At 43.6% G+C, this 15,913-nt stretch overlaps 1 protein-coding gene across 6 annotated transcripts in view; it reads left to right on the forward strand.

Annotated features, from left to right (window-relative positions):
• The window catches only part of LOC109907740 (transmembrane and coiled-coil domains protein 1), a 69,701-nt gene extending 56,779 nt beyond the window's left edge, over window positions 1-12,922 (forward strand). For 5 of the 6 annotated variants that reach the window (XM_020505905.2, XM_031793914.1, XM_031793915.1 and 2 more), the window contains 4 exons: window positions 2,903-3,160; window positions 5,433-6,130; window positions 7,692-7,827; window positions 10,554-12,922. In XM_020505905.2, coding sequence (XP_020361494.1) covers window positions 2,903-3,160; window positions 5,433-6,130; window positions 7,692-7,827; window positions 10,554-10,871 — 1,410 coding nt within the window. In that variant the 3' untranslated portion in view covers window positions 10,872-12,922. Of the gene's footprint in view, window positions 1-1,162; window positions 2,021-2,902; window positions 3,161-5,432; window positions 6,131-7,691; window positions 7,828-10,553 lie in introns of those variants that run through there. The other variant, XM_020505907.2, reaches the window with a different exon arrangement.
• Window positions 12,923-15,913: the final 2,991 nt, after the last annotated feature.

The following is a 15,913-nucleotide window of genomic DNA, read 5'->3' on the forward strand; positions in this document are numbered from 1 at the left end:
TTGGCCATAATGACCATCGTTATGTTTGGAGGAAAAAGGGGGAGGCTTGCAAACCGAAGAACACCATCCCAACTGTGAAGCACGAGGGTGGCAGCATCACGTTGTGGGGGTGCTTTGCTGCAGGAGGGACTGGTGCATTTCACAAAATAGATGGCATCATGAGGGAGGAGAATTATGGGACATATTGAAGCAACATCTCAAGACATCAGTCAGGAAGTTAAAGCTTGGTCGCAAATGTGTCTTCCAAATGGACAATGACCCCAAGCATACTTCTAAAGTTGTGGCAAAATGGCTTAAGGACAACAAAGTCAAGGTATTGGAGTGGCCATCACAAAACCCTTACCTCAATCCCATAGAAAATTTGTGGGAAGAACTGAAAAAGCATGTGCGAGCAAGGAGGCCTTCAAACCTGACTCAACTTATTGTGGGAAGCTTGTGGAAGGCTACCTGAAACGTTTGACCCAAGTTAAACAATTTAAAGGCAATGCTACCAAATACTAATTGAGTGTATGTACATTTCTGACCCACTGGGAATGTGATGAAAGAAATACAAGCTGCAATAAATCATTCTCTCCACTATTATTCTGACATTTCACATTCATAAAACAAAGTGGCGATCCTAACTGACCTAAAACAGGGATTTTCTACTAGGATTAAATGTCAGGAATTGTGAAAAACTGAGTTTAACTGTACTTGGCTAAGGTGTATGTAAACTTTCGACTTCAACTATATATATTTTTTATTTAACTAGGCAGGTCAGTTAAGAATTCATTCTTATTTACAATGAAGGCCTACTCCGGCCAAACCCGGAGATGCTGGGCTAATTGTGCGCCGCCCTATGGGACTCCGAATCACTGCCAGATATGATGCAGCCTGGATTCAAACCAGGTAATGTAGCGAAATTTCATGCAGAGATGCAGTGCCTTTGACTGCTGCACCACTTGGGAGCCCAACAATGCCATATTCAAAATAATTGGAGCGTGTGTGTGTGTGTGTGTGTGTGTGTGTGTGTGTGTGTGTGTGTGTGTGTGTGTGTGTGTGTGTGTGTGTGTGTGTGTGTGTGTGTGTGTGTGTGTGTGTGTGTGTGTGTGTGTGTGTGTGTGTGTGTGTGTGTGTGTGTGGCATTCCTGAAACTGTCAGACTGGTTGAGCTTGTCCCGCTGCCACCTTTCTTCAGCCGCTGTTTGGCACAGAGAGAGGCAAAGTTTTGATGTTATCTAATTTACACTCCCAACCACCCTGATTTCTGTACTCTGTTAGTCAGTTTTTCCTCCCTGAATGAATGTCTGTTTTCAGAATGGAAAGATTAAACCCAGATTAAGGAGGGAGTTTTATATAAATAGTTATATGTCCAAGGGTTTTGTTTCTATAAATCCATGTCAAGGTCAAAAAGTTGTTTACGGAAAATTGTTCAGATCTTTTCGTTTTGCCCTTTTTTGGAGAACATCCTGTTTCCTCCAGTTTTTTTCTGAGAAACAATTTGCATTGTGCAATACATTTTGATTAATACATATCCAATACATATGATTCATATTCTTGTGTGACAGGTGAAACGAGAACCTTGAGGTGAAAATACATAGTGAAACTATAGGGTTAGGCTACTGTGTTCAAAGAAGGAATAAATGTTCCTCTTATTTCCACCAAGTTGTTTGAAATAAATAAACATGAACAATACAGATCGCGGGCGGTTTGAAATGTCTCTGACAAGTCTTTTTTTTTTACCACAATCGGAACATGAGCGGATAATGATTGACGTTTGAGCACTTCTTGCACTTGGCTCTAGGCGGGATTGCAGGAGGATGATGTCACCACTTTCACACCGTGGGGAGGGGGTGAGGAGCATTGGGGAGAGGAGGATAGTCAGGGTTCAGGTACACTAAATCTGTATACATAAATTAGGGGAGTTGGCGTGAGCAAGGGGCGAAGCTCCAGAGCGGGATACATGAATGAAGTCGCCAGACCGACTGAGGGAATAAGGGAACATGGATTGGGAACAAGTACTCCGATTGGAGAATGGCAAGGTGAGAGAGTTTTCGCTGCCTTGCAGTTTCGCTGTCCCTTGTCTTTTTGAAAGTATCAGGTGTCTCTGTATTTTGGAGCATAATGGTTTCAATAGACTGGATTTTAGTTTTCTTACAGCTGTCTCAATTACCGGATGCTGTGGTTTTCTTTTTGATCATGTCATTACAGAGTGGTATATGTCATCAGTTAGTCATATTGTGCCAACAGGTGAGGAATCTGCCAGTTTTCTATTTCCCAACTTTGGCGTGCAAATACTGGCTCTCCCCATCCCTCTTGCTCCTGTCTGTTCGGTGCACTGTAGCATATGCCAGTGTCAGTCTCTGATGCGGAGAATGGCCCCAGGGAATGTGTTGACAGTTAGGTTAGTAAGTAGTGAGCATGGCCCTTGACTTTGTCGCTACTGGAGTTGTAGGGCTCAGGGGATTCATGGTTCCCAGTCTATTCTAACTCCTAACTATCATGGAATGCTAATCGAATACCACATTTCCCATTTAGATTTAGTTTTTTTACACTGGTGCTTGTTGGCAGAAATCAGGTCAATGCCTGAAAAAGCAAAGGTTGTCTGTAGGTAGACCTAATCTGTGAATCAATGTCAACACTGTAATCGCAAATCCGACATCCTGTCATACATGATGTCCTACATTGTACTGGGCACACTAGTGATTAGGTTCAATGATATTATCCACCTCCACTCATGATTAACAATTTGTTACTGATGACAAATGTTTGATTTCCTCTATGGTTCAGCCTGCATGCCATGCTACACAGTCAGTATTGTCTGGGCATATGGAAGGAAATTGGTTATTTTTCATCCGCTTCCTTTTTTCAGTTTTCTTTGTGGAGCCAATATTATGATCATGAATTCCCCTCTCCTCCACCAGATTGAGCGGTTGGAGGTGAGTGGCTTAGCTCAGACCCCCCAGGCAGTGTCGTGTGGGGAGGATGGGTCTTTCTCTGGGGGTGACGATGGCACCCCGGACCCCCAGCGCACCAAGCAGGCCATCGCCCAGCTGCAGCAGAAAATCCTGAAGCTCACAGAGCAGATCAAGATTGAGCAGACGGCCAGAGACAACAACGTGGCCGAGTACCTCAAACTGGCCAACAACGCTGACAAGCAGCAGAGTGCCCGCATCAAACAGGTGAGCATTGTTTTATAATCAGAGTTTTTATCGTTTTGATATGAAACACAAAACAGTTGAATGACAATACACCAGACAGATCTACTTTTACTGGATAACAGCACTGCTAAATGATAGAATATATGACTACAATACAGTGCATTTGGAAAGTATTCAGACCCCCTCACTTTTTCCACATTTTGTTACGTTACAGCCGTATTCTGAAATGGATTAAAAAAAATATATATCTAATCAATCTACACACAATACCCCATAATGACGAAGCAAAAAAAGTTTTTTTTTTACAACTTTTTTGCAAATGTATTAAAATAAAAAACGGAAATATCACATTACATACAGTACCAGTCAAAAGAATCTTCAAAGTAGCCACCCTTTGCCTTGATGACAGCTTTGCACACTCTTGGCATTCTCTCAACCAGCTTCATGAGGTAGTCACCTGGAATGTGTTACAATTAACAGCTGTGCCTTTGTTAAAAGTACATTTATGGAATTTCTTACCTTCTTAATGTGTTTGAGTCAATCAGATGTGTTGTGACAAAGTAGGGTTGGTATACAGAAGATAGACCAATTCCATGTTATGGCAAGAACAGCTCAAATGAGCAAAGAGAAATTACCGTCCATTACTTTAAGACATGAAGGTCAGTCAATCTGGAAAATTACAAGATCTTTGAAAGTTTGAATGTTTCTTCAAGTGCAGTTCCAAAACCATCAAGTTACCGCCACAGGAAAGGAAGAGCTACCACAGCATTCTGCAGCGATACGCCATCCCATCTGGTTTGAACTTAGTAGGACTATTGTTTGTTTTTCAACAGGACAATGGCCCAACACACCTCCAGGCTGTGTAAGGGCTATTTGACCAAGAAGGAGAGTGATGGAGTACTGCATTAGATGACCTGGCCTCCACAATCACACGACCTCAACCCAATTGAGATGGTTTGGGATGAGTTGGACCGCAGAGTGAAGGAAAAGCAGCCAACAAGTGCTCAGCATATGTGGGAACTCATTCAAGACTGTTGGAAAAGCATTCCAGGTGAAGCTGGTTGAGAGAATGCCAAGAGTGTACAAAGCTGTCATCAAGGCAAGGTTGGCTACTTTGAAGAATTTGTTAAACACTTTTTTGGTTACTACATGATTCCATATGGGGTTTTTCAGAGCTTTCTTGGGTATGACGCTACAAGCTTGGCATACATATTTTTGGGGAGTCCCCCCCCCCCTCGTGACAGAGAAAATAAGTTATTTGTTATGGCCCACTAAAGTTAATTTCCTGCAGTTCTGTACATTTTACCATGTGGCTTAGAGAAAATGTTGCAGTTTTAAAGCACGTTTGCTGCAAATCTACTCATTTTGCCATGGGCGGAGAGAATATTTTGACATTTTATAACTAATTTCATATAATTCTACTACAATTCTACACATTTTGCAATAGGGTGGAGGCAAATGTTTGCAGTTTTTAATATGATAATATATGATAAATGGGTTATCCCGGTCGGTAATTTGACCATGCTTACTACGTTTAGATAGCTGGCCGCTAGACTAATTTACCAATCTAAAACATCTTTGCTGACATGGGCTAATTGAGTGACTGCTGATGCACAGCCACATTTCCAATTTGCACCTTGTGTATTATATTATTCTAACTCACAACAGTAAGTTGAGATCCTGACTTTGTACCTGCATGTAAAAAATGGTATTGACCCACGTGTAGATGAAGGGGAGGAGACAGGTTAAATAAGGATTTTAAAGCCTTGAGACAATTGAGACAAGTAAGTTGAGACCCTGACTTTGTACCTGCATTTAAAAAATGGTATTGACCCACGTGTAGATGAAGGGGAGGAGACAGGTTAAATAAGGATTTAAAGCCTTGAGACAATTGAGACATGGATTGTGTATGTGTGACATTTAGGGCGTGAATGGGAGTGTCTTTAAATGGGGTATGGTAGTAGGTTCCAGGCGCACCGGTTTGTGTCAAGAACTGCAACACTGCTGGGTTTTTCACGAGCAACAGTTTCCCATTGTGTATCAAGAATGGTCTACCACCCAAAGGACATCCAGCTAGACACAACTGTGGGAAGCATTGGAGTCAACATGGGCCAGCATCCCTGTGGAATGCTTTCAACACCTTGTAGAGTCCATGCCCAGACAAAATTAGGCTTTTCTGAAGGCAAAAGGAAGGGGGGGCAACTCAATATTAGGAAGATGTTCCTAATGTTTGGTATACTCAGTGTAAATGTCATATTAAACACAGCAATCTAAATGTCCTATATAACTGCAGGTGTTTGAGAAGAAAAACCAGAAGTCAGCCCAGACCATCCAGCAGCTGCAGAGGAAGCTGGAACACTACCACCGCAAGCTGAGGGAGGTGGAGCACAACGGCATCCCTCGCCAGTCCAAGGACGTCCTCAGGGACATGCAGCAGGGCCTAAAGGGTGTGGGGGCAAAGGTCACAGGCTTCAGCGAAGGTGTGGTGGACAGCGTCAAGGGAGGCCTCACCAGCTTCTCCCAGGCCACGCACTCTGCTGCCGCCGGGGTCGTCTCCAAGCCCCGAGAGATCGCCTCGCTGTTCCGCAACAAGTTTGGCAGCGCCGACAACATCCCCGGGCTGAAGGACTCCTTGGATGACCCGTCATGTGTTGAGGAGGGTTTGATGGGGGCCGGGCGGAGGTCTATGGGCCTTGCAGGCCACCACCACCTGCAGTCCAGTCCCAAGTACGGTAGCGAGGATGACTGCTCCAGCGCTACCTCAGGGTCGGCAGGGGCCAACAGCACGACTGGGGCGCCCGGAGGCCCCCCCAGCTCCAGGGGGAACACCCTGGAGAGGAGCCAGAGCTCCAGCCTGGACATGCTGCTGCAGGAAGTGCAGGAGCTGAGGGAAGGCCAGGGGAGACTAGAGGAGAGTCTGGAGGTACTTAAGAGCCACTATCAGAGGGACTACACTGTCATCATGCAGACCCTACAGGAGGAACGATTCAGGTACGGAAACAAGAATCATTAAATAACGAGAGAGAGAGAGACCTGTATGAAAAACTCCATTCAAAGATGGATAAGATTAACATTTGAGGGGTTATCTTTAAGTCTTATGGAAGCATGTATGTTTGTTGTAAAGGTAGTGACAGTAAACATAAAGATACACAGAAATTACAGAAACACCGTTATGCATCATTCCGGCAGAGAGAACAGCTATAGACTACTAAACTGTAGAGGTGTTTGTACAGACAATGTAGTAAAGACACTAAAGGAACAGAGGTCTCCATTTAAATATATTTAGGCAAATTAACAGGAGAGAGCGATTGAGATGTGTTTAGGCAAAAAATACAGACCATCAAAACTGAGGGACCCTAATGAGCTTTGAGCGTGTCTGCTGATGACTATGTTCTCGCAATTAACCACACAGCTATGGTTAAACCACTGTGTTTAAACCTTTGATAAGAGTCTGAAGCATAACTAATGAAGAAATGGGTGGATGAATGAATGAGAATACAGCCTGGACTGAAGACTTTGTATTGATCTTTTCATGACTTGTAATGAACTAAGTCCACTGGTTATTTCACACTGTTTCTGTGTTGAGACTGCTACCTGTATAACTCTTAGAGGAAACTTTACCAAAGATATCTTTTTTTTTCTTGAGCGGATGGTCGGGGGCCGGAACATACAAATTGACCGCAAGAAGCCCAAACAGATATAATATTTGACTAGAACAGAATCATTTAAAACATTGCTTACATTTGCATATGATCACATATATCTCTCTATTATGCATGGGAATACTTTGGAACAGATTTCTTAAATTAAAATAACTTGGAGCTGATTTCCTGGTGTTTTTTTTGTTCTTTATGTCCAACAATTAGTTTATGCTCAGACATCTTGGGTTCTGCGGTAGCTCCTCCTCCTCCCCTTCTCTCTGACTCACCTGTTATGCTTCTATTCTGCTTGATCTGTTGTGTGTGTGCGTGCCGGTGTGGTACCAGAGGGAAGAGTTGTAGATCATATTAAAATGTGAATCTAAACAGGTCAGGTGAGCCATAATGAGATCAGACTGGTGAGGTGATTCACCTAATCACACACACATGCATGCATAGACAAGCACATTATGCATTTATTCACATTTTTCCTGACACATTTTGTACGACTGTATTCAAAAATACTCACATTCATATACAGCTCTTTTTTTTGCCTGTTCAGTTGCTTTCCACTACTAATAACATCAATCTTCCTGGTCTCCTCCCTCCTGCTGAGAGTATGTGATTGGTCAGTGACATCCTGCTGATTATCTGCCATTGGTCAGTCTTATCGACAGACGAGTAAGCATGTGCTAATCAGCTCACAGATAGCCATCAGTCCAGTCAGTAAAAGCTCTTTAGGCTCTTTTCCTGGAAAAACTGGAACCTCTGTTTCTCTAAAGTGGCACTCGAGAGAGCGTGTGTTTGTCTGTGTGTGTGCGTGTGTGACTGTCCGCCTCTCTGTATCTCTGTCTGTGTCTATGTTTGCATGAGCTATTAGACTAACGTTTGTGTTTATATTTGGGTATGTCTAGGTGTGAGCGTCTGGAGGAGCAGCTGAATGATCTGACAGAGCTTCATCAGAATGAGATCCTAAACCTGAAGCAGGAGCTGGCCAGCATGGAGGAGAAGATAGCCTACCAGTCCTACGAGAGAGCCAGAGACTCACAGGTCAGTCACACGCACAACCACACACACACACACACACACTGTACACATACACACTGTACACATACAAACTAGATAGCCAGACAATTGTATGATTGTGATTAATTTCACAAACACAATTTCATCTGAAGTCAAACAGAAAGGCTTTCAGTTATAAGGCATGAGGATGAGGCACAATAATCTTTCTTCTGTGTGTGGGAGTACCAGGTTATTTTACAGCTCACCATTTACCTGGTATTTAACTTGGATGACTTCATGAATGAATTCATATTTACAGTTGAAGTTGGAAGTTTACATACACCTTAGCCAAATAGATTTAAACTCAGTTCTACACAATTCCTGACATTTAATCCTAGTAAAAAATCCCTGTCTTAGGTCAGTTAGGATCACCACTTTATTTTAAGAATGTGACATGTCTGAATAATAGTGGAGAGAAAGATTTATTTCAGCTTTTATTTCTTTCATCACATTCCCAGTGGGTCAGAAGTTTACATACACTCAATTAGTATTTGGTAGCATTGCCTTTAAATTGTTTTACAAAGGCTTCAGGTAACCTTCCACAAGCTTCCCACAATAAATTGGGTGAATTTTGGACCATTCCTCCTGACAGAGCTGGTGTAACTGAGTCAGGTTTGTTGGCCTCCTTGCTCACACACACTTTTTCAGTTCTGCCCACAAATGTTCTATAGGATTGAGGTCATGGCTTTGTGATGGCCACTCCAATACCTTGACTTTGTTGTCCTTAAGCCATTTTGCCACGACTTTGGAAGTATGATTGGGGTCATTGTCCATTTGGAAGACCCATTTGCGACCAAGCTTTAACTTCCCGACTGATGTCTTGAGATGTTGGTTCAATATATCCACAGAATTTTCCTCCCTCATGATGCCATCTATTTTGTGAAGTGCACCCGTCCCTCCTGCAGCAAAGTACCCCCACAACATGATCCTGCCACCCCCGTGCTTCACGGCTGGGATGGTGTTCTTCGGTTTGCGAACGTCCCCCTTTATCCTCCAAACATAACGATGGTCATTAGGGCCAAACAGTTCTATTTTTGTTTAATCAGACCAGAGGACATTTCTCCAAAAAGTATGATCTTTGTCCCCATGTGCAGTTGCAAACCGTAGTCTGGCTTTTTTATGGCGGTTTTGGAGCAGTGGCTTCTTCCTTGCTGAGTGGCCTTTCAGGTTATGTCAATATAGGACTTGTTTTACTGTGGATATAGATACTTTTGTACCTGTTTCCTCCAGCATCTTTACAAGGTCCTTTGCTGTTGTTCTGGGATTGATTTGCACTTTTCTCACTAAAGTACGTTCATCTCTAGGAGACTGAACGCGTCTCCTTCCTAAATGGTATGACTGCTGCGTGGTCCCATGGTGTTTATACTTGCGCACTATTTTTTGTACAGATGAACATGGTACCTTCAGGCGTTTGGAAATTGCTCCCAATGATGAACCAGGCTTGGAGGTCTTGTAAGGGTTTTCCTTAGGTGAAGTAGAGGCGGACCAAAATGCAGTGTGGTTTCTTTGATTCATGTTTAATAACAAAAGATAAACACGAACACTACAAAAACAATAAATGTTGAAAACCAAAAACATCCCTATCTGGTACAAAACACAGAGACAGGAACAATCACCCACAAACACACAGTGAAACCCAGGCTACCTAAATATGGTTCCCAATCAGAGACAATGACTAACACCTGCCTCTGATTGAGAACCATATCAGGCCAGACATAGAAATAGACAAACAAGACATCCAACATAGAATGCCCACTCAGATCACACCCTGACCAACCAAAACATATAAACATACAAAGCAAACTATGGTCTGGGTGTGACAGGTCTACAATTTGTTTTCTGAGGTTTGGCTGATTTCTTTTGATTTTCCCATGATTTCAAGTGAAGAGGCACTAAGTTTGAAGGTAGGCCTTGAAATAAATCCACAGGAACACCTCCAATTGACTCAAATGATGTCAATTAGCCCATCAGAAGCTTCTAAAGCCATGACATCATTTTCTGGAATTTTCCAAGCTGTTTAAAGGCACAGTCTACTTATTGTATGTAAACTTCTGACCCACTGGAATTGTGATACAGTGAGTTATAAGTGAAATAAAGGTTCTGTAAACAAATGTTGGATAAATTACTTGTGTCATGCACAATGTAGATCTCCTAACCGACATGCCAAAACTATAGTTTGTTAACAAGACATTTGTGGAGTGGATGAAAAACTAGTTTTAACGACTCCAACCTAAGTGTATGTAAACTTCTGACTTCAACTGTATATTTGTTTCATTGGAATCCATAAGAACTAGCATCATAATGTACCAGATAGTTAGCTATTTTGTTGAGTTCTTTCACAGGTTCGTAACCATTGTTTCAATGTAATTTCTTATTAAATAACAGGGCATTACCAGCTTAAACAGGACTGTAAAATGAACTGAAAACCATGTCTGTGTACCATAACCTCAGTGGGTTGTTTGTCTGTAAACAGAGCATTTCCGTGTCTGTAAACCACATGTCCTTTTGTCCTGCATAAGGTTATGGGTGCACAACGTTGCCTTGTCTTTAACCTACACATCCCTCTCTTTGATGTTTTAAATTAAATGCTAGAGTTTTACATTGAATGATCTTTGTTATTTGTCTGTCAGACACTACTGTCTTTACTTTACTGCGTGTAGTAGTACTGAGTAATACTATGTGTAACACTTTTCTCTTAACCTGTCCTGTAGGAAGCCCTGGAGGCGTGTCAGACACGTATCTCTAAGATGGAGTTGCAGCAGCAACAGCAGCAGGTGGTCCAGCTAGAGGGCTTAGAGAATGCCACGGCCCGGACACTGCTGGGGAAGCTCATCAACGTCCTCCTGGCCCTCATGGCCGTGCTCCTGGTGTTTGTCTCCACCATAGCCAACTGTGTGATCCCCCTGATGAAGACCCGCTCCCGGTCCTTCTCCACGCTCCTCCTCATCCTGCTCTTCGCCTTCATCTGGAGGAACTGGGACGCGCTGTCGGGCTGCTGCACGCACCGTGCCCTGCAGCCACCCAGATGACCGCGTGGAGAGGTGTGGTTCTATGACTACGCATGGGGGTGGAACTCTGTCCACACACAAGAAGCAGGATCAGCCTAACTGCCAATGGGATGGGGTGGTTGTGTTGACGGACGCCGAGGAATGAGCCTATCTGTTGAGCTCAGTGAGGTGGGACTGAGGAGAAAGTCAGGGAAGGAGGGAAGATGAGAATACCACTCAATTCTGACATTCATTTAGGAAGAATGAGACTTTGTTTACATTTTTGGAGATCAGAAATAGTTTTTTTTCTTTCACAGGATGCATCCTGATACTGTTTTATTTCCTAGGAGTTAATCAAGTATATTATTGTCGTTATTATTATTTTCATTTTCATTTTTTTTAAATTCAGTACCATGTAGCGTTAGGCTCCTCCCACTCTGCACAAAGAGGAGCTGTCAGGAAACTGATTGGAAGTTCACCTCAGGCTCAGGCCCTCTGCAGAGAAATGCTATTCTGATTGTCTGCCTTTCAGGAAGAAAGTGATCTACCTGGCTGTTATGGGTAGAATATAAAAAGATGAATGAATGCCCTCGCACTTTTCCCCACACGATGGCTTGATTCTGAGATCAGAAGGAACCTTTCTACCGAGGACTTTTTGTTTCCCGGACAATACTGTGAGTGTCACGCCTAGAGACTCCTCGTGCTTCCGTACATCCTTTTCAATTAAGATAGGTGATATCATGAATGATAATGACTTCTAGAGTGTGGCAACAGCTTAGACAAGAGGGAGGGTTTAACAGTTAGGGCCATTCGCCACAGAGCCACCAGAGACCAAAGGATACAAATAAGGCCACTTTGCAGGAAATGTGGAGTTGCCATGATACTGCTTTTTACTGGTGCCCACCCATTGTGTCAGCTGAAGTCCATGTTGAAAAGGAATGCTGCTTTTGCCAGACAAAGACAACTGTATCCACTGCCATGCTACTGTTGTTCGATGTGCTGCCTATATTACGAATGTGACTCACTCCATCACTTACAGTTCTCTCTCTCCCTTTCACTCTCTTTTTATCCCCATGTTTCCTCCAATATTCATTCTGTCCTATGTGCCAAAACTCTCCCGTTGCACCTGGTTAATAAATAGGGAGGTTTTTATGTTCTTTCTTTCTTTGGTATGTAAAGAGAAAAGACCCAGCGCAGGTCATATAGCCTTGTGGGGATGAGAGGCAAAATGTAAATTACACCCTATTCCCTTTATAGTGCACCACTTTCACTGTGTATAATAGAGAATAATGTGCCATTTGTGATACAAAACATACAGTTCTCTTCGATGATCAGCCAATTGTACATACGGCCTACTTGTATGTCTCACCTTGGATTTGAGGTGTATGACAAATAATATTAGCCTGGTTCCCAGATCTGTTTGTGCTTTATTAGCCAACTCCTCTGATTCTTGGTCATGACATTGCAGAATAATTGACTAAACAAAGCACACACTGATATGGAACCAGGCTAACAGAATATACCTTAACAAGGCCACTTCTGAGTAATTGCTCTGAGAAACTCACTGCTAATGATCTGATGTGTGTTTCCTAATCCGGGTCCTTGATTACTGTTGAATATGCTGGCTCTCAATCCATTTTATCCTCCCATTCATCTGTTCAAGGTCCTTCAGTTCAAGGTCCTTCGACCTAGCTGACATGAATGAGTCCATCTGAAGTCCATTCTGCAGCTCCATTAGGAGCTTGTTTGAAGATAATAACTGATATTGGGAATTGCGTTCTGGGACAAGGATGGAGGAACACTACATTTCTTCCTATACATAGCCCTCTCTGGCGGCTTAGGTCTATGTTCAGGATCATTGAAACATATTTAAACCAGAAACTGCACTGAATTTGTGTCTTGATCTTGTGTCTTGATCTTGAACGTGCCACAGGTGAATGGCTCCTGAGTTTACTTCTGACTTTGGTGTGACCTTGCCGTGTCCTCTCTGGTGTTTGGTAGGGTAGGGTTGTGTGCTAAACCACTCGAGTGCCTTCTGATGTCCTTTTCTAAGTGTGGGACAATAAAAGTGCATTCCTGATTAACTCCTGGCACTCTGACTTTGTGTGTGTGTGTGTGTGTGTGTTGCATGTGTACCTAGACACGCACTCATAGTCTTGTGTGTGTCTGTCTCAGGCTCTCTTGTAGGATTGGCAAGCGATCATCTCCTCCCTGCTGGCCAAATCCTGTTTCAGGTTGAGGATGGGCAATTATTTAAAGTCATGTTGTTAAACAGATTAATTAATTAAGTGAGATTCTTAAACTGCCTGGAATAAACTTTGTCTAGATGAGATACATTTTACATTTTTAACTAAGGAACAAAGTAGGCTTAAGCACTGATTAGTGTTTAATGTGGATTGATTATAGAAGGAATCAGTCCTGTTGAAGTTCATGTACGAAGCCACTAGATGGCGGTCCTATCCTGTTTAAAACTCCTTAGTGCCTGAGATGACCCACAGATGATCTGTGCGCTCAAATTGAGTCTTGAAACACCTACATTACAGTGGGTTTAGAAATGTGTGATACATATTTAACTTTTCAATGTGTGTGTGCGTCCGTGTCCTTTATGCAGTGTGTGTTCAAAATATATATATTTTACCATTCATATTCCCTAGCTGTTCATGTCTCATTGTCAGTCCATATGGGGGCGGAGAGGCAGTGCAGTGCTGACGCTGTCCCTGTGCAGGGGTTGTTTCTTATCTGGCAGGAAACAGGTTGGTGGGCAGAGCGCAGTCCCAGTCCCTTACCACACTGGACCCACTACAATTTGCATACTACAGCTCAGCTTCAAAAAACATAGTCCCCTCTGAGCTCGTCATTAAGCTCATGGCCCTGGGACTAAACACCTCGCTCTGCAACTGGATCCTGGACTTCCTGATGGGCTGCCCCCAGGTGGTGTGGGTAGGCAACAACACCTCTGCCACGCTGACCCTCAACACATTGGGGGCTGTCAGGGGTGTGTGTTCATCCTCCTCCTGTATTCCCTGTTCAACTACGACTGTGTCTATGCATGACTCCAGCACCATCATTAAATTTGCAGACGTCCAATCAAAATGCAGTTCAGAACATTCTTGTTTGATTTTAGTGTGAATATAGAAGTTTGTTATTGTGTGTAGTGGAAAGCAAAGCTTTTTGTTGATGATTTTTTGTTGACGGTGATGAGACAGCCTACAGGGAGGTTAGAGCCCTGGCAAAGTGGTCCGAGGACAGAAACCTCTCCCTTAACATCAGCAAAACCAAGAAGCTTAACATGAACTACAGGAAAGCAGGGGGGAGAGGGAGCATGCCCCCATGAACAGCTAGGGCCTGACGTGGACCCTTCATATCAACAGCATGGTGAAGAAGCCTCAACAGCGCATCTTCAACCTCAGGCGAATGAAGAAATTTGGCATGGCCCCTCAGATATTCAAGAACGTCTATAGCTGTACTATTGCGAGCATCTTGTAAGGCTGCACCACCACCTGGTATGGAGTGGACGGCCCAATACATTACTGGGGTCGAGCTCCCTGCACTCCAGGACATTTACACCAGACAGTGTCTGAGGAAGGCCTGGAACTCCAATCACCCAAGCCATGGACTGTTCACTCCGTTACCATCTTTCAAAAGGTATCGGGTCTCGGACTAACAGGCTCCTGTCTACCTGCTCAGACCTGCACCTTAGAGACACTCCACACATCCAACACTTACACAAGCACATATACACATTCACTCACACAGAAACACACACACACACATACACTACATGACCAAAAGTATGTGGATACATGTTCGTCGAACATCGCATTCGAAAACCATGGGCATGAATATAGAGTTGGTCCCCCTTTACAGTTATAACAGCCTCTACTCTTTTTTCCTCTAGGTGTTGGAGCATTTCTGTGGGGACTTGCATCCATTCAGCCACAAGAGCATTAGTGAGATCGGGCACTGATGTTGGGCGATTAGGCCAGTCGGCATTTCAATTAATCCCAAAGGTATTCGATGGGGTTGAGGTCAGGGCTCTGTGCAGGCCAGTCAAGTTCTTCCACACTGAACTCGACAAATCATTTCTGTATGGACCTCGCTTTATGCATGGGGAATTGTCATGCTGAAACAGGAAAGAGCTTTCCCCAAACTGTTGTCACAAAGTTGGAAGCACAGAATAGTCTAGAATGTCATCGTATGCTGTAGTGTTATGATTTCCCTTCACTGGAACTAAGGGGCCTAGCCCGAACCATGAAAAACAGCCCAAAACCATTATTCCTCCTCCACCAAACTTTACCGCTGGCACTATGCATTGGGTCAGGTAAAGTTGTCCTGGAATTCGCCAAACCCAGACGCTTGGCATTGTGCATGGTGATCTTAGGCTTGTGTGCGGCTACTCTGCCATGGAAACCCATTTCATGAAGTCCCCGACGAAAAGTTCTCGTGCTGAAGTTGCTTCCGAAGGCAGTTTGGAACTCGGTAGGGAGTGTTACAACAGAGGACAGACAATTTTTACATGCTAAGTGCTTCAGCACTCGGCGGTCCCATTCTGTGAGCTTGTGTGGCCTACCAAGTCACAGCTGAGCCGTTGTTGCTCCTAGACGTTTTCACTTCACATTGAGCTCTTTAGATAGGCCATTCTCCTGCCAATAATTGTCTATGGAGTTTACATGGCTGTGTGCTCTATTTTATACACCTGTCAGCAATGGGAATGGCTGAAATAGCTGAATCCACTAATTTGAAAGGGTGTCCACATACACTCCCTACCGAGTTCCAAGTGTACACATTGTACATACACACAGTCAGGTCCATAACTATTGGCACCCTTGATAAAGATGAGCCATGTTTCCTCCAGATGTGGCGCTTAGCATTCAGGCCAAAGAGTTCAATCTCTGTTTCATCAGACTAGAGAATCTTGTTTGTCATGATCTGAGAGTCTTTAGATGCCTTTTGGCAAACTCCAACGGCCTGTCATGTTTTTTTTACTTAGGAGTGGCTTCCGTCTGGCCCCTACCATAAAGACCTAAGTGGAGTGCTTCAAAGATGGTTGTCCTTCTGGAAGGTTCTGCCGTCTCCACAGAGGA

Source organism: Oncorhynchus kisutch, linkage group LG17 (assembly GCF_002021735.2).
Source record: "Oncorhynchus kisutch isolate 150728-3 linkage group LG17, Okis_V2, whole genome shotgun sequence".
In the NCBI taxonomy this organism is placed as follows: domain Eukaryota; kingdom Metazoa; phylum Chordata; class Actinopteri; order Salmoniformes; family Salmonidae; genus Oncorhynchus; species Oncorhynchus kisutch.